This window comes from Schistocerca cancellata, chromosome 4, assembly GCF_023864275.1.
Source record: "Schistocerca cancellata isolate TAMUIC-IGC-003103 chromosome 4, iqSchCanc2.1, whole genome shotgun sequence".
NCBI classification, from domain to species: domain Eukaryota; kingdom Metazoa; phylum Arthropoda; class Insecta; order Orthoptera; family Acrididae; genus Schistocerca; species Schistocerca cancellata.
Genome location: NC_064629.1, coordinates 712,149,867 through 712,168,118, shown reverse-complemented (window position 1 = coordinate 712,168,118; position 18,252 = coordinate 712,149,867). Strand labels below are relative to the sequence as shown.

The 18,252-nt window shown below is 42.9% G+C and overlaps 1 protein-coding gene across 1 annotated transcript in view; it reads right to left on the bottom strand.

Moving 5' to 3' along the window:
- The window catches only part of LOC126184394 (voltage-dependent calcium channel gamma-7 subunit-like), a 173,041-nt gene extending 163,108 nt beyond the window's left edge, over positions 1 to 9,933 (bottom strand). The window contains exon 1 of the mRNA XM_049926778.1: positions 9,723 to 9,933. Coding sequence (XP_049782735.1) covers positions 9,723 to 9,933 — 211 coding nt within the window. The remainder of the gene's footprint in view (positions 1 to 9,722) is intronic.
- Between the last annotated feature and the right edge of the window lie 8,319 nt (positions 9,934 to 18,252).

Here is an 18,252-nt window from a genome sequence, read left to right as displayed (position 1 = left end):
ATGTTGAGTCCCATAGTGCTCAGAGCCATTTGAACCAATGAAGTGGTGCGTTTGGGCCAGAGGGTTGTATGGACTCAGCGCAGTAAAATAGGTTGGTGTGGAGACGTGACAGTGACTGATATGAACTGTATTATTTGGACGTGTCTATGACCACACCTTGAATCAAGTTGCCCAATTTACTGGTGCACCATCGCGGACTATCCATCAAACAATGTGTGTTCAAGGAATGGTGTAACAATCGCATCCATGCAAAGTGGCGTGAAAACAATTGTGATTAGATCCTAAAAGCCAGAGACTGGAAACTATTATTACTGTTCGTTTCAAACACAACAGGAATTGCCGTGAATGCAGGTGTTCCTCAACCAGTTTCCGAGCGAATATTACGAATGGAACCGTATGTAATGGATACTTCACAGAAGTCTATATCTCACAGAGTGACATGAAGGTGCACGTCATCAATGGACCAAGAAAAACAAAACAATTGCTAACAAGGGCGTGTAATATGGTCCGACAAAACCATTTTGCCTCTATACATGGAGGGACGGGCCAGTGAGACTTTTAGGCTGCGGTGTACGTAGGCTGTAGATCGGATGGAAGTAATTCCGTTATGTTTTGAGGACGTTTTCCTTCCCATGACCTGGAACACGCATATTACCACGAACGTGAATCTGGATGCTTATTTCGTCACTCTTTGTGACCAAGCGCTGCCCTTTGTTTTACACCTTCTTGACGAGTATACTGTGGACACTCCAGTCTTCCATGGTGAAAACATCCGTGTTTTAACGACAACACATTTGACTATACCCTGTCGCACCTAGACTGGCCTATTAAATCACGCTGACTTAATCTCATAGAAAATCTCTGGCGTTATTTGGAACAGCAGACGAAGCATAGCTATCAACATATTCGCAATTTGCTGTCTCTACAGTGACTTCCGGTAAATGTAACATACCTACAGAAATTTTTAGTGTGATCTTCGCCAAATTGAATCCATTATCAAGGCTAGACTTTACAATGCTATGTGTCCTGGACCTGCCAGTATTTTTTTTTTCTGGTGTGCTTATGCAACTTTGTTTAACTGGACTCTTTGGGATGTCCTACCACACATTCTTGTGTGTGTTAAAAATTATCTTATTTACTTATTTGCGGCTAATAATGTAAGTAAAAGTTGAAACATTCCGACAATTTAAACTTATTTCTTTCCTGACGATATTAACCGAATGAGATGGCGTAATGCTGAAGATAGTAGATTAGCATTCTATAAGGGGCGTTCAAAAAGGACCGAGCTGGAGGCATAATTACGGAAACCAGAACCTGTATGTTAGAAGTATTGACTCTGGCTGTTGAGACACTTGTCCCACTGTGACACAAGGTGGTGAAAGGCTGTCTCATAAAATTTCCGGGGCTGCGATGTTAACCAGTTCGGCACGTACAGCTGGACATCGCCGTCCACACGAGTGCAGGAAAGGTTATGCTGCCGTTCTTCTTTGGCCAAGATTCACTCCCTGCAGCACGGGACAACAGTGAATGCCCAGCGCTACTCGCAAACCTTGATCACCCTTAGCCAAGCGATCAAATTAAATTGACCAGGCCATCTCACAATTGGGGTCATTCTGCTCCACGACAATGTAAAGCCTCATACTGTCAACACAGTCGCGGCACTCCTGCAGAAATTCATATGGGAGGTTCTCGGCCACCCTCTATATAGTCCAGACGTGTCTCCCTGTGATTACCCCATGTTTGGTCCCCTTAAAAAGGCTCTGAGGGGCAAACGATTCACCTCGGACGACGACATCCAGGTGTACGAGCGGAACTTCAAATGGTTCAAATGGCTCTGAGCACTATGGGACTTAACATCTGAGGTCATCAGTCCCCTAGACTTAGAACTACTTAAACCCAACTAACCTAAGGACATCACACACATCCATGCCCAAGGCAGGATTCGAACTTTCGACCGTAGCAGCAGCGCGGTAACGGACTGAAGCGCCTAGAACCGTTCGGTTACAGATGCCGGCTACGAGCAGAACTGGTTAACATGGCAGCCCCGGGAATTCTACGAGACAGCCATTCACCGCCTTGTGTCACAGTGGGACAAGTGTCTCAACAGTCAGGGTCAATACTTCTAACATACAGGTAGTGGTTTCTGTAATTATGCTTCCGGCTTGTTTCTTTTTGAACGCTCCTTATAGAATAATAGCGTTCAAAACCCTATGAAGTCCGTCGGATGTTTATTTTTCGTTATTTCTATAGATTGCTTCAAAATAATGCAAGAAATGATCTTTTCTGCATGTTTCACTCGGGTTTCTCCCCATTCTTCTCCGAGAAAGCCGCTGTTTTCTAAACAGCTCGACATCTACAGGGCGTTACACCCTACTCTTCCTTTGTTCCTGACACAACGTCATCATCTGCCTGTCAGCGAGAGATTTAAACGGTTTCATGTTTGTTGATGTTTTCATTGGTTTGTGAGAGTATTTTTGAAGTGGTGACATATTGAACCTGACATTTGTAAAGCAACTCTGGAGCATGAACAGTGATTTTGTTTGTTGTGGAATAACATTTCTTGCTACCAGTAAGGTCTCTTCTTTAGTCTCTGCACGATACATTTCAGGAAATACGAGAGCGTGCTGAAAAGCAATGCCTCGAAATTTTTTATGTGTAAAGTCTTAAAGCTTTTTAAATAAAACAAACGTTATTAACATTCTACATCTTTACTTCTTCATGTCTATTTATTTGCATTCCTCTGCCGCTAGATGACTTGGAACTGTAGCGTGTTACATTTCGGTTTGGAACGTAACTATGTCGGTGCGCGAGATAGCGTGCCATAATCGAGTTTCGAATTGGAAAAGTTCGTCCACACATGGAGTATCCTATCCTTCAGCATGACAATGCCAGGCCACACAGGAGCACTGCGACAGCTGCAAGAATCCGACGCCTTGGGTTCACTGTCATCCATTATCTTCCACCAGTCCCGACTTGGCCCCATGCGATTTTCATCTGAGTCCAAAACTTGAAGAATACTTTCGAGGAATTCGCTTTGCCAGTGACGAAGCGTACGAGCAGAGGTGAGATTGTGGCGCCTTGAACAAAGCAAAATATCCTACACCGACAGTATCAACAAGCTGGTCTATCGTACGGAGAAATTTATTCGTGGCCAGGGTGCCTATGTTGAGAAATGTAAATAACATTCGTTTTATTTAAAAACGGTTGAAAGTTTTCAAGTAAAAACTTAGGAGGAATTACTTTTCAGCACGCCATCTTAGTTTCCACTATCGAATGAGTTTTTAGTGCGCTATGAAATTTTTAGGAGTTACGTTAGCCATGTGCGAGCTGCCACATTATTCTGATAACTGTACTGTAATGTGAAAATGTGTAATTTATACACTACTTGATATTAAAATTGCTACACCACGAAGATGACGTGCTACAGATGCGAAATTTAACCGACAGGAAGAACATGCTGTGATATGCAAATGATTAGCTTTTCAGAGCATTCACACAAGGTTGGCGCCGGTGGCGACACCTGCAACGTGCTGACATGAGGAAAGGTTCCAACCGTTTCCTCATACGTTGTTGTGATGCGTCGTGTAAGGAGGAGAAATGCGTACCATCACGTTTCCGACTTTGATAAAGGTCGGATTGTAGCCTATCGTGATTGCGGTTTATCGTATCGCGACATTGCTGCTCGCGTTGGTCAAGATCCAATGACTGTTAGCAGAATATGGAATCGGTGGGCTCAGAAGGGTAATAATGAACGCCGTGCTGGATCCCAACGGCCTTGTATCACTAGCAGTCGAGATGACAGGCATCTTATTCGCATGGCTGTAACGGATCATGCAGCCACGTATCGATCCCTGAGTCAACAAATGGGGACGTTTGCAAGACAACAACCATCTGCACGAAAAGTTCGACGACGTTTGCAGCAGCATGGACTATCAGCTCGGAGACCGTGGCTGCGGTTACCCTTGATGCTGCGTCACAGACAGGAGCGCCTGCGATGGTGCACTCAGTAACGAACCTGAGTGCACGAATGGCAAAACATCATTTTTCCGGATGAATCCAGGTTCTGTTTACAGTATCATGATGGTCGCATTCGTGTTTGGCGACATCGCGGTGAACGCACATTGGAAACGTGTATTCGTCATCGCCATACTGGCGTATCACCCGGCGTGATGGTATGGGGTGCCATTGGTTACACGTCTCGGTCACCTCTTGTTCGCATTGACGGCACTTTGAACAGTGGACGTTACATTTCAGATGTGGCTCTACCCTTCATTCGATCCCTGCGAAACCTTACATTTCAGCAGGATAATGCACGACAGCATGTTGCAGGTCGTGTAAGGGCCTTTCTGAACACAGAAAATGTTCGACTGCTGCCCTGGCCAGCACATTCTCCAGATCTCTCACCAATTGAAAACTTCTGGTCAATGGTGGCCGAGCAACCGGCTCGTCACAATGCGCCAGTCACTACTTTTGATGAACTGTGGTATCGTGTTGAAGCTGCATAGGCAGCTGTACCTGTACACGCCATCCAAGCTCTGTTTGACTGAATGCCCAGGCGTATCAAGGCCGTTATTACGGCCAGAGGTGGTTGTTCTGGGTATAGATTTCTCAGGACCTATGCACCCAAATTGCGTGAAAATGTAATCACATGTCAGTTCTCGTATAATATATTTGTCCAAAGAATACCCGTTTATCATCTGCGATTCTTCTTGGTGTAGGAATTTTAATGGCCAGTAGTGTAATTAGTGATGTAGATAATGACGAATTTGGAAACAGCTATTACTTACGGATTTCTTGTTGACGTGTTATGTAGAAAGTCAGATTATACATCATTTTCACAATTCAGAGCCTACAGGACACAAAAACTGACACATACATAAACGATCGCAAACATATGTTACATATTGTGACAGTTATATTATATTACAGATCGACCACAGAGAATACATGATATTCTCTAGTGTACAAGCCATTGTGCGTATATAATCTAAAACCATAATTTTCTAACATATCAGCCACAAGGGTGTTTAGTTTTAAGTATTACTGCTTTATTATGCCTATTGTATACGTAGGAATAAATGACCTTGTAGTTGTACAAACACTTAAGAAAATGCTGCCTGCACTAAGGAACAGCATAAATTGTCTGCAAAGCATCTTTAAAATCGTATCTCTTGACAATATGCAACATCTCTTTATAGCTTTTTGTTTTTACTGGGTAGTCAGAAACAATCTAAAGCTTGTAAGCGTCTTCTATGAGAGGCTGTGCCGAGAAATAATTGTTGTGAAAAAAATTCGACATGTTGCGCCGTCCCCGAGTTCATTAGCATTGGAGATGGGCAATCAGGCAGACGTGCGAGCCAATTCAAGAGGCTCGCCATATACAATAATTGTCCGTTGTTCTAATGTTGTCGATGATACAGCAGCAAACAGCTCAGCTTCTGGGTCGGGTTCGAGCCTTACTACCGTCCCATTTCCAATTTTTGTGCTGCTTTCTCGTTCGGTTTTAGAAGCCGGAAGAAAAATGCGTTTGGCTAAACCGTCTCTGGCGGGCGGCTTGAATTTTCGCGTGCAACGGCCGGATTGGCTAACTTCAACGCTAATTAACTCGGAAACGGCGCCGCAACACCATTAGAAGCTTTTCACACTGTTTCTGACCATCCTGTGTCGGTGTGTTTTTAACCTATACTATGGATGAACTGAAATGTGTAAGTACTATCTAAAAAATCTGGAGTTGTTAGTAACAGGCCATCAAGAAATGCATAATCAGAAGCTGATTTCGAATTATCTGGTAGCTTTTTGAAAAGCTACATCAGTAATTATGAAATCCCGCCTGTTTGCCTTACAATAAAGTCAACAGAATAATTTAGCAGCTCACACATCGAAATATCGTGCGTAAAAGTGTCATAGCATAGGCACTCGATAATGGGAAATATTTCCCGAAATGCATCGTGCAGCAGCACTAAAAGTTCCTGTACAAGAAACAAAACCATAGCCTGTAGTCACAGACGCTAAGCACCATTTCTTCTTCTTTCATTACGGTATAGGCCTTACGCACGTTCCATCTTCTTTTGCTTAGTCTGCCCAAGGATCTTCTACTTGAAGTTCTGAAATTTAAGATATGTTTTGGTAGCCTCGAACCACATTCTTCGTAGATGTTATAGTCAGCTTTGTCGATTAAACTTTATCTTATTTCTAGAATGTATCCAATGTCTTCGTTTCCTTGTCTATATAATCTTGCATAGCCCTTGACGTCTCTTAGAAATGTCATTTCTTCCGTTTCGATTCTCCTTTCTTGCTTTTTAGTAGTTGCCCAAGATTCATTTGGAAATTACCACATAAAACTTTATTTTTGTGCCTTTCGTAACTTTATTCCTCCATGTTCTATTGACTGTTCCGCATTCGTTTAAGGGGGGTAGGACGTCAAACGGGCCGACTTGGAGCAGGAGAGGCATCACAGGACATTTTAATTTCCAGTGTGTATAATTTTACAAATAAATTCATAAAACTTTGTCAGGAACACCAGGAAGGATTCAGGATTCACACTCATTGCAGTGAAAGTTCGAAAACATAACAAAATAATTTTTTTTACGTGCGAAATTTCATCTTTTTTCACTTACTAATGGCTGCATTTGTTGCTATAGGTACACTTTTCTTCATAAGTTAGAGAGAGTCTTCCATGAATTTTGCACAGCATACATACCATACTCACAGGTGTATGAAACTCTAGAATTTATTTAATTTATGAAACAACGAATGAACTGTTATATTTTAAACTTCATGTTTAGAAGAAACACAAATTTTATAGTTAATTACCTCAATTTTTACCACAATTTTTAATAGATTTGGAAAATTCTATAGTTCCATACACCTTTAAGTATGGTTTGTATGCTGTGCAAAATTCATCGAAGAATCTCTGTTACTTATGATGAAAAAGTGTGCCTATAGCAACAAATACTGCCATTAGTAAGTGAAAAAAATGATGAAATTTCACATGTAAAAAAAAAATCATTTCGTTACGTTTTCGAAATTCCACTCCTATGAGTGTGAATTCTGAATCCTTCCTGATCATGCTGACAAAGTTTTATGAATTTATTTGTAAAAGAATAGACAGTGGAAATTAAAATATCCTGTGGTGCCTCTCCTGCTCCAAGTCGGCCATTTGTCGTCCTACCCCCCTTAATACCTCTGCCGTCTGTTGTCAACCTAGAGTTCATTCAGATAGCTTATAATATTACCAGGTAACTAAAGAGACGAACAAGTGCCATTGTTTTGTTTCCTATTATGATATTAGTTCTCAGCGATTTCGTCCCTTTGAAAAACATCACTTTTGTTTTTGTAATGGATATTTTAATATTACGTTGTTTAGAAATTTAGTGAAGTATGTAGATGGATATATTTGCAGCGAAGTTTAAGTTTCGCTATCCTGTACGATTGCAAGGTCGACTGCAGAAAGCACTGTATTTGCAATTTCCCATGTGATAATTCTGGTATCGATAGCTACGATTCCACGGCGTAGGTGCAAGTTCTTAGGTTGGCACTACGACAGACACCGACGACAGCGCCCTCTAGCCGCTCCAGATTCAGCGCATTTGATCAAGAGCAGACGGCCTAGACACTTCGCTTCAGCTTCGCTTCATATAGAGACTTTGCTCTACTTACGACTGGTCTAAGGCTTCGCAACTACGTACAAAGTTATGTATGCCTCTGTATATATTCATGTACCAGTAAACCACTTTTACTTACTTGCACTTTCGACGTGTTTTACCTCACCTGCTCCTACTCGCTTCCTTCAGTCGGCCAACCTTTCAGTTTTCAGGAGCAGACCCACGGGCCGCCTTCCAGGCGGATACAAAAATAATCTTACTCCAGGATCTATTTAATGAACTACGATTCCGTAACGAACCGTTGGGCACAGCGGCTGTAGTTTAAGGAAGGATAGGAACAGCAATCAGTGGCAATCCCACACGTGTTTTATTATTCTTGCATATACAGATTTCAGCTATAGCCATCGTCAGTGCTAAAATTCAAGGAAATTGATTTCTGTGTCCCTATCCTTCCGGGATCAATTTGTTGTTTCCATGTCTAAGTCATTTCGTCAATGTATATGTTATAAAGTGTGAGTGCTAAACGACGACCTTCTCGGGTCCCTTGGCTTATAAAAATGTTTTCTGATACAGCGTGATTAGTCTCTAGTATTTTGGGGCCATTTCATTGCGGATAAAAAAGTTCAACAATCAAAGTGAGGGTCATTCTCCATCCCGGTATCTTTTAGAATCGCAGACAACTATCCAACCACACTACTGGCCATTAAGATTGCTACATCAAGAAGAAATGCAGATGATAAACCGGTATTCATTGGACAAATATATTATACGAGAACTGACATGTGATTACATTTTCACGCAATTTGGGTGCATAGATCCTGAGAAATCAGTACCCAAAACAACCACCTGTGGCCGTAATAACGGCCTTGATACGCCTGAGCATTGAGTCAAACAGAGCTTGGATGGCGTGTACAGGTACAGCTGCCTATGCAGCTTCAACACGATACCACAGTTCATCACGAGTAGTAACTGGCGTATTGAGTGAGCCAGTTGCTCGGCCACCATTGACCAGACGTTTTCAATTGGTGAGAGATCTGGAGAATGTGCTGGCCAGGGCAGCAGTCGAACATTTTCTGTATCCAGAAAGTTCCGTACAGGACCTGCAACAAGCGGTCGTGCATTATCCTACTGAAATGTAGGGTTTCGCAGGGATCGAATGAAGGGTAGAGCCACGGGTCGTAACACATCTGAAATGTAGTGTCCAGTGTTGAAAGTGCCGTCAATGCGAACAAGAGGTGACCGAGACGTATAACCAATGGCACCTCATACCATCACGCCGGGTGATACGCCAGTATGGCAGTGACGAATACACGCTTCCATGTGCGTTCACCGCGATGTCGCCAAACACGGATACGACCATCATGATGCTGTAAACAGAACCTGGATTCACCCGAAAAAATGACGTTTTCCATTCGTGCACCGAGGTTCATCGTCGAGTACAACAACGCAGGCGCTCCTGTCTGTGATGCAGCGTCGAGGGTAACCGCTGCCATAGTCTCCGAGCTGATAGTCCATGCTACTGCAAACGTCGTCGAACTGTTCGTGCAGATGGTTGTTGTCTTGCAAACGTCCCAATCTGTCGACTCAGGGATCGAGATGTGGCTGCACGATCCATTACAGCCATACGGATAAGATGCCTGTCATCTCGACTGCTAGTAATACGAGGCCGTTCCGTGTTACACTCCTGAGCCCACCGATTCCATATTCTGCTAACCATTGGATCTCGACCAACGCGAGCAGCAATGTCGCTATACGATAAACCACAATCGCGATAGGCTACAATCCGACCTTTATCAAAGTCGGAAACGTGACGGTACGCATATCTCCTCCTTACACGGGGCATCAAAACAACGTTTCACCAGTCAACGCCGGTCAACTGCTGTTTGTGTATGAGAAATCGGTTGGAAACTTTCCTCGTGTCAGCACGTTGTAGGTGTCGCCATCGGCGCCAACCTTGTGTGAATGCTCTGAAAAGCTAATCATTTGCTTATCACAGCACCTTCTTCCTGTCGGTTAAATTTCGCGTCTGTAGCACGTCATCTTCGTGGTGTAGCAATTTTAATGGCCAGTAGTGTATTTTAAACCTAAGGATAAGAATAACGGGTGGCAGGCACTCACGTTGGGAGGAGTTGTCGCGCCAGACGGTGGGGCAGACGTGCCAGAGGCCGATGCGGAAGGTGACGGTGGCCGTGGCGGCCGAGTTGAGCGGCTCCCAGGTCCAGAGCCAGCCGCTGGTGACGAAGGCGGTGAGCACCGTGGCCAGCGCCAGCAGGCCCCACGCCACCGCCAGCCGCGACACCGCCGCCGTGCTGCCGCTCGAGCACGTCATTGTCCTGCGGACACGTATACACACACCGTACTACTAGCGGCATCGTTGTGGGGGCAAAGGGAAAGGTTCCCGGTCTAACAAACAAACGGCGCACACATCCATATTAATGGAGATATACAGCGTGCTTCAACTCCGTATTTATTAACAAAAAAAATGGTTCAAATGGCCCTGAGCACCATGGGACTTAACTTCTGAGGTCATCAGTCCCATATTCTCTGCCTCGTGATGACTGGGTGTTGTGTGCTGTCCTTAGGTTAGTTAAGTTTAAGTAGTTCTAAGTTCTAGGGGACTGATGACCATAGATGTTAAGTTCCATAGTGCTCAGAGCCATTTGAACCATTTCATCAGTCCCACGGAACTTAGAACTACTTAAACCTAATTAACCTAAGGACATCATACACATCCCTGCCCGAGGCAGGATTCGAATCTGCGACCGTAGCGGTCGCGCGGTTCCAGACTGTAGCGCCTAGAACCGCTCGGCCACCCCGGCCGGCACTTTTTAACATGCTGTAAACATGGAATGAATTGCAAAACACTCAAAAAATCTTAAAGTTTTAGCTGTGCAGTTACAAATGCTCTATTGTCCAACAGCAGCAGCACGAACAGCGCCTAGATGACAGCTAAATACGCCAAACTTTACACAATGTATCTGCGTTTACAGAAGTTATGGCGGCTGTTATTCTGTTCTTCACGTAACGAAGTAAATGGGAGATGAACACTTTCCTTCACATATCCCCACAAGGAAAAAATTGCACAGGATCATGTCTGGCGATCTTGGAGGCCAAGATTGTAAGGCTGTGTCACGGGGTTCCATGCGTCCTGTCCAACGTTGAGCTACATCTACATCTACATCTACATCCACATCTACATTCATACTCCGCAAGCCACCTAACGGTGTGTGGTGGAGGATACTTTGAGTACCTCTATCGGTTCTCCCTTCTATTCCAGTCTCGTATTGTTCGTGGAAAGAAAGATTGTCGATATTCCTCTGTGTGAACTCCAATATCTCTGATTTTATCCTCATGGTCTCTTCGCGAGATGTACTTAGGAGGGAGCAATATACTGCTTGACTCCTCGGTGAAGGAATGTTCTCGAAACTTCAACAAAAGCCCGTACCGAGCTACTGAGCGTCTCTCTTGCAGAGTCTTCCACTGGAGTTTATCTATCATCTCCGTAACGCTTTCGCGATTACTAAATGATCCTGTAACGAAGCGCGCTGCTCTCCGTTGGATCTTCTCTATCTCTTCTATCAACCCTATCTGGTACGGATCCTACAATGGTGAGCAATATTCCAGCAGTGGGCGAAGAAGTGTACTGTAACCTACTTCCTTTGTTTTCGGATTGCATTTCCTTAGGATCTCACAGTCTGGCATCTGCTTTAGCGACGATCAACTTTATATGATCATTCCATTTTAAATCACTCTTAATGCCTACTCCCAGATAATTTATGCAATTAACTGCTTCCAGTTGCTGACCTGCTATATTGTAGCTAAATGATATGGGATCTATCTTTCTATGTATTCGCAGCACATTACACTTGTCTACATTGAGATTCAATTGCCATTCCCTGCACCATGCGTCAATTCGCTGCAGATCCTTCTGCATTTCAGTACAATTTTCCAATGTTACAACCTGGCTATACACCATAGCATCATCCGCAAAAAGCCTCAGTGAACTTCCGATGTCATCCACAAGGTCATTTATATATATTGTGAATAGCAACGGTCCTACGACACTCCCCTGCGCACACCTGTAATCACTCTTACTTCGGAAGACTTCTCTCCACTGAGAATAACATGCTGCGTTCTGTTATCTAGGAACCCTTCAATCCAATCACACAATTGGTCTGATAGTCCATTTGCTCTTACTTTGTTCATTAAACGACTGTGGGGAACTGTATCGAACGCCTTGCGGAAGTCAAGAAACACGGCATCTACCTGTGAACCCGTGTCTATGGCCCTTTGAGTCTCGTGGACGAATAGCGCGAGCTGGATTTCACATGACCGTCTTTTTCGAAACCCATGCTGATTCCTACAGAGTAGATTTCTAGGCTCCAGAAAAGTCATTATACTCGAACATAATACGTGTTCCAAAATTCTACAAGTGATCGACGTTAGAGATATAGGTCTATAGTTCTGCACATCCGTTCGACGTCGCTTCTTGAAAACGGGGATGACCTGTGCCCTTTTCCAATCTTTTGGAACGCTACGCGCTTCTGGAGACCAACGGTACACCGCTGCAAGAAGGGGAGCAGGTTCCTTCGCGTACTCTGTGTAAAATCGAACTGGTATCCTGTCAGGTCCAGCATTTGTAATAGCATAGCTAAAACTAAGATTTTTTTGAGTATTTTGTAATGTACCCCATGTCTGTGATATGTTTTTATCAATAAATGTCGAGGTTTGATATCAGGTCATTCTTTTTGAAAAACCCTGTATTTTCGTTGTGTCGGTACGCCTTTGACAATAACGTAAGTGGAATGTTTTCTTGATCTGAGTAATAGTTTTGTTTATACAGCTTTTTTAAAACAGAAGTTGAGGTTTGGCAAGTAGTCATTTAAGAGGCATGCGACCATGTCATATATATGTGTCTTTTCTATTCACTGTTATGATCTCAGACATAACTTAATCATAGCTAACACTTGGTTCAAGAATCATGAAAGAAGGTTGTATACATGGAAGAACCCTGGAGATACTAAAAGGTATCAAATAGATTATATAATGGTAAGAAAGAGATTTAGGAACCAGGTTTTAAATTATAAGACATTTCCAGGGGCAGATGTGGACTCTGATCACAATCTATTGGTTATGAACTGTAGATTAAAACTGAAGGAACGGCAAAAAGGTGGGGCTTTAAGGAGATGGGACCTGGATAAACTGAAAGAACCAGAGGTTGTACACAGTTTCAGAGAGAGCATAAGGGAACAATTGACAGGAAAGGGGGAAAGAAATACAGTAAAAGAAGAATGGGTAGCTTTGAGGGATAAAATAGTGAAGGCAGCAGAGGATCAAATAGGTAAAAAGATGAGGGCTAGTAGAAATCCTTGGGTAACAGAAGAAATATTGAATTTAATTGATGAAAGGAGAAAATATAAAAATGCAGTAAATGAAGCAGGCAAAAAGGAATACAAACGTCTCAAAAATGATATCGACAGGAAGTGCAAAATGGCTAAGCAGGGATGGCTAGAGGAGAAATGTAAGGATGTAGAGGCTTATCTCATTAGGGGTAAGATAGATACTGCCTACAGGAAAATTAAAGAGACCTTTGTAGAAAAGAGAACCACTTGTATGAATATCAAGAGCTCAGATGGAAACCCAGTTCTAAGCAAAGAAGGGAAAGCAGAAAGGTGGAAGGAGTACATAGAGGGTCTATACAAGGGCGATGTACTTGAGGACAATGTTATGGAAATGAAAGAGGATTTAGTTGAAGATGAAATGGGAGATATGATACTGCGTGAAGAGTTTGACAGAGCACTGAAAGACCTTAGTCGAAACAAGGACCCCGGAGTAGACAACATTCCATTAGAACTACTGACGGCCTTGGGAGAGCCAGCCCTGACAAAACTCTACCATCTGGTGAGCAAGATGTATGAGACAGGCGAAATACCCTCAGACTTCAAGAAGAATATAATAATTCCAATCCCAAAGAAAGCAGGTGTTGACAGATGTGAAAACTACTGAACTATCAGTTTAATAAGTCACGGCTGCAAAATACTAACGCGAATTCTTTACAGATGAATGGAAAAGCTGATAGAAGACGGCCTCGGGGAAGATCAATTAGGATTCTGTAGAAATGTTGGAACATGTGAGGCAATACTGACCCTACGAATTATCTTAGAAGAAAGATTAAGGAAAGGCAAATCTACGTTTCTAGCATTTGTAGACTTAGAGAAAGCTTTTGACAATGTTGATTGGAATACTCTCTTTCAAATTCTGAAGATGGCAGGGGTAAAATACAGGGAGCGAAAGGATATTTACAATTTGTACAGAAACCAGATGGCAATTATAAGAGTCGAGGGGTATGAAAGGGAAGCAGTGGTAGGGAAGGGAATGAGACAAGGTTGTAGCCTATCCCCGATGTTATTAATCTGTATATTGAGCAAGCAATAAAGGAAACAAAAGAAAAGTTCAGAGTAGGTATTAAAATCCATGGAGAAGAAATAAAAACTTTGAGGTTCGCCGATGACACTGTAATTCTGTCAGAGACAGCAAAGGACTTGGAAGAGCAGCTGAATGGAATGGACAGTGTCTTGATAGGAGGGTATAAGATAAACATCAACAAAAGTAAAACGAGGATAATGGAATGTAGTCGAATTAAGTCGGGTGATGCTGAGGGAATTAGATTAGGAAATGAGACACTTAAAGTAGTAAAGTAGTTTTGCTATTTGGGGAGCAAAATAACTGATGATGGTCGATGCAGAGAGGATATAAAATGTAGACTGGCAATGGCAAGGAAAGCGTTTCTGAAGATGAAAAATTTGTTAACATCGAGTATAGATTTAAATGTCAGGAAGTCGTTTCTGAAAGTATTTGTATGGAGTGTAGCCATGTATGGAAGTGAAACGTGGACAATAAATAGTTTAGGCAAGAAGAGAATAGAAGCTTTCGAAATGTTGCGCTACAGAAGAATGCTAAAGATTAGATGGGTAGATCACATAACTAATGAGGAGGTATTGAATAGAATTGGGGAGAAGAGGAGCTTGTGGCACAACTTGACTAGAAGAAGGGATCGGTTGGTAGGGCATGTTCTGAGACATCGAGGGATCACCAGTTTAGTATTGGAGGGCAGCGTGGATGGTAAAAATCGTAGAGGGAGACCAAGAGGTGAATACACTAAGCAGATTCAGAAGGATGTAGGCTGCAGTAGATACTGGGAGATGAAGAAGCTTGCACAGGATAGAGTAGCATGGACAGCTGCATCAAACCAGTCTCAGGACTGAAGACCACAACAACAACATGATCTCAGGAGAAAAATGTAGTCCCTTTATTTTGAGCAATTCAACTTTATTGAAGCGTTTTGAGTTAGCCGGCCGTTGTGGTCCCATAGTGCTCAGAGCCATCTGAACCACTTGTTTTGAATTAAGTCACCTTCAGAATATCAGCGGAGGTAGGGAGTTTCATACACATGTATAGGGTCAAAAAATAGTTCAAATGGCTCTGAGCACTATGGAACTTTACGTCTAAAGTCATCAGTCCCCTAGAACTTAGAACTACTTAAACCTAACTAACCTAAGGACATCACACACATCCATGCCCAAGGCAGGCGTCGAACCTGCGACCGTAGCGGTCGCGCGGTTCCAGACTGTGGCCAACCCGGCCGGCATATAGGGTCACGTACAAATCCAACAGCATAGTAGAATCAGTTCAAACCTGGTGTTGGTACTTGCAGATGACACCATACCATGTGAATGCAGCTCCCTGCCTCCTGAAGACGAGTTTACTCGAAACACGTCAATAAAATTGAGTTGCTGAACATCAAGTGTTAATTTTTTTCCAGCAACCATAATAGCAGTGTATAGAAAAGCTCCATTAAAAAAAATAGAGCAGTTTCTTCTTTTCTTAGCCGATAGCATATTTCATCCTCTTTACGGTGTGCATCCGGACAGCATTCGTTCCTCTTCCGACGTCTCTTTTAATAACTATATCGTGAGTCTGTGACAGAAGTAAAACCACTTTGACACAAAGCTGTGGAGTAAACTTGCATGCGCCAGAGGTAAGACCATAGCCCACTGGCCAAGACGGCAGCTCTCCTGGGATTTAAGAAAGATGGTCTGATTTTACGAAAGTAGGTATTTGTGAAATTCCTTTTCAGTGTGGTAAAAGTATCATAGTACAAACAATACGTACTGTACAAGAAAGGTGCACCGAACACCAACGACAAACTCCCCTTCTACAGCCCAGCAAAACTGCGGTGGCTCAACATTGTACATCCATTTACCAATCCATGGGTTACGAGCAAGTCGAGATTTTCGTTACAGCCTCATTCTATTGGGACTCTGTGGTCAAGGAACCTGTGGAAATATAATTATCAGAAAACCCTCTCAAACAAGACCTCGGTCTCTAGCTCGACGAATCGTGGAAAGCACCCTTTCACTTATGCGCTCTCAAAGAAACTGTTGCTCTGCGTCTTTGCTGCTTAACATCCCAACACATACGAGGGCTGTCCAGAAAGTAAGTTCCGATTGATCGCGAAATGGAAACCACCTTGAAAATGAGAAATGTTTTATTTGTAACAGTTAGCTCCATTTTCCAGCTGCTTCTCTACGTAGTCACCGTTCTAACTCAGACATTTGTCGTAGCGTTGTATCAACTTACCAATACCCTCATCATAGAAGACAGCCGCCAGTGCTTTCGGCCAATTCTCTATGCTGGCCTACAGGTCGTTTTCTGTGCCAAAATGTCGTCTTCATAGCCAGCTGTTCATGTGAGCAGAGATGAAACCCAGAGGGAGTCAATTACGGGCTGTATTGTGGGTAAGCAAACATTTCCAATGGAAACGATGCAGGAGCATCTTTATTGCCCCTGCAGAATGCGGCTGAGAATTGTCTTGAAGAAGAAACCGCACGACAGTTATGTAATGTTGGCTGCATAGCTTCAGGCGAAATTTCTCACCACGCCCTCGTACTTGGCGGGAGACACTAATTTCTAGACATCTTTACGCACCCAATGTGACCTCAGAAATGAAAAGAGCAACGTGATGCTATCTAGGGTCATACTAGAGACGCCGCCCAACACGCTGTCCAAAACTTTATCGGATTTTCATAGTCGTTTCCATTTCGCGACCGATCGGAAGTTACTTTCTGGACACCCCTCGTACCATCCACTTTGATAATTAACTACATAATTCGTAGCCACTACGAATTCACTGACTTCGCGCCTGCTTTATTTTATTCTTAGATGCATGAAGTTTTAGCTGTGACTATCGCTCTTGTTAACAACTGTGTTTATTTGACACATGAGCTTTTATTTGACAGCATTGTGTAAAGCGGTTTTTATTCTGCTACCGACTCACGTCTGGAGGTGAGTTATCAGGCGAAATATCCAAAGCAGAAATACGAGAGCTATTTTTCTTTTCTTTTCGTTTTTTTTAAACATCCGATTGATCGTGAAATGGAAAGCACAATAAAAACCAATATTGTTTTATTATTTGCAAGATTTACCTATACATTCCAGCTACTTCTCTACTTAGTAGCCGCTCCGACTTATTTGTCGTAGCGTGGTACCAACCTTCCAATACCCTCGTCATAGAAGGCAGCTGCTTGTTATTTACAACAATTTCCTATGCTAATCTGCAGCTCTTTGTGCCAAAATGCTGTCGGCAAAGTGGGCGTTTCATGTGAGTGAAGAGATGAAATTCAGAAGGAGACAAGGCCAGGCTGTATGGTGGGTGATCAAACAATCCCCATCGAAAATGCTGCAGGAACGTCTGTGTTGTAGCTGCAATGTGTGGGCGACCATTTTCATGGAAAGGAACAATTCCTGACGACAACATTTCTCTTTATTCGTTCTGGATTTTATCAAATCGCCTGATCCACTCGCTGAATAATATCTTCGGTTGATACTCGCTTCCTTCCCTGACTATCTGCATTATAAACATCTGTATGTCCTGCCTCTAATTCCTGCACCATTTGTAAGTAGACTGTATGTATGTTTGTATCTTGGCAGCGCTATAGACTATATTAATATCGCTGACAGTGCTCTGCGCCCTCGGTAAAAGATTCTGAGGTTGGCTGGACTAGCCGTTAGCGAGCAGACGGAGAAGCTTTCGGACATGTTTTCTTAGTGGAGACTCAGTGTTGGTAGGGCATGCATTGTAAAATAAGGATGGCTGTAATTGGTAATGTTTGGGTAGTGGAATTATTGACAACTATATAATTTTTGGAACTGGATGCCACATGAATAAGCTGGCTGTAGTTGTTGCTTACTGTAATAGCTGTAGTTCGCGTTATGAAGATTTTCTGTGAGGTAAGTGACTTATGAAATAGTGTGGGTCATTGTTAGGATTTCTTGTAATTCAGGGTCATTGTTTTGTGTTAATTATTTGAAGCCATGTTGTCATTGTATAGCAGTCAGATTGCGTTGGGTTTGTATATTGTGGGTAATATATAAATAGGTTAAGAATGAGTTGTCATTGTCAGGGAAAATTCCGTGGATCAGTGTTAAAGAGACAATAGTTTCACATTGTCGCACTTTGCTGTTACACATGACAGGTGTGTTATGTGGGCTGCATGAAATCAGGCGAAAACCTCAGGTGGACTTCACACTTGGCATGAGAGACTATTTTCTAGGCTTCTTTAGGTCCTCACTGTGCTCTCAGAACTGA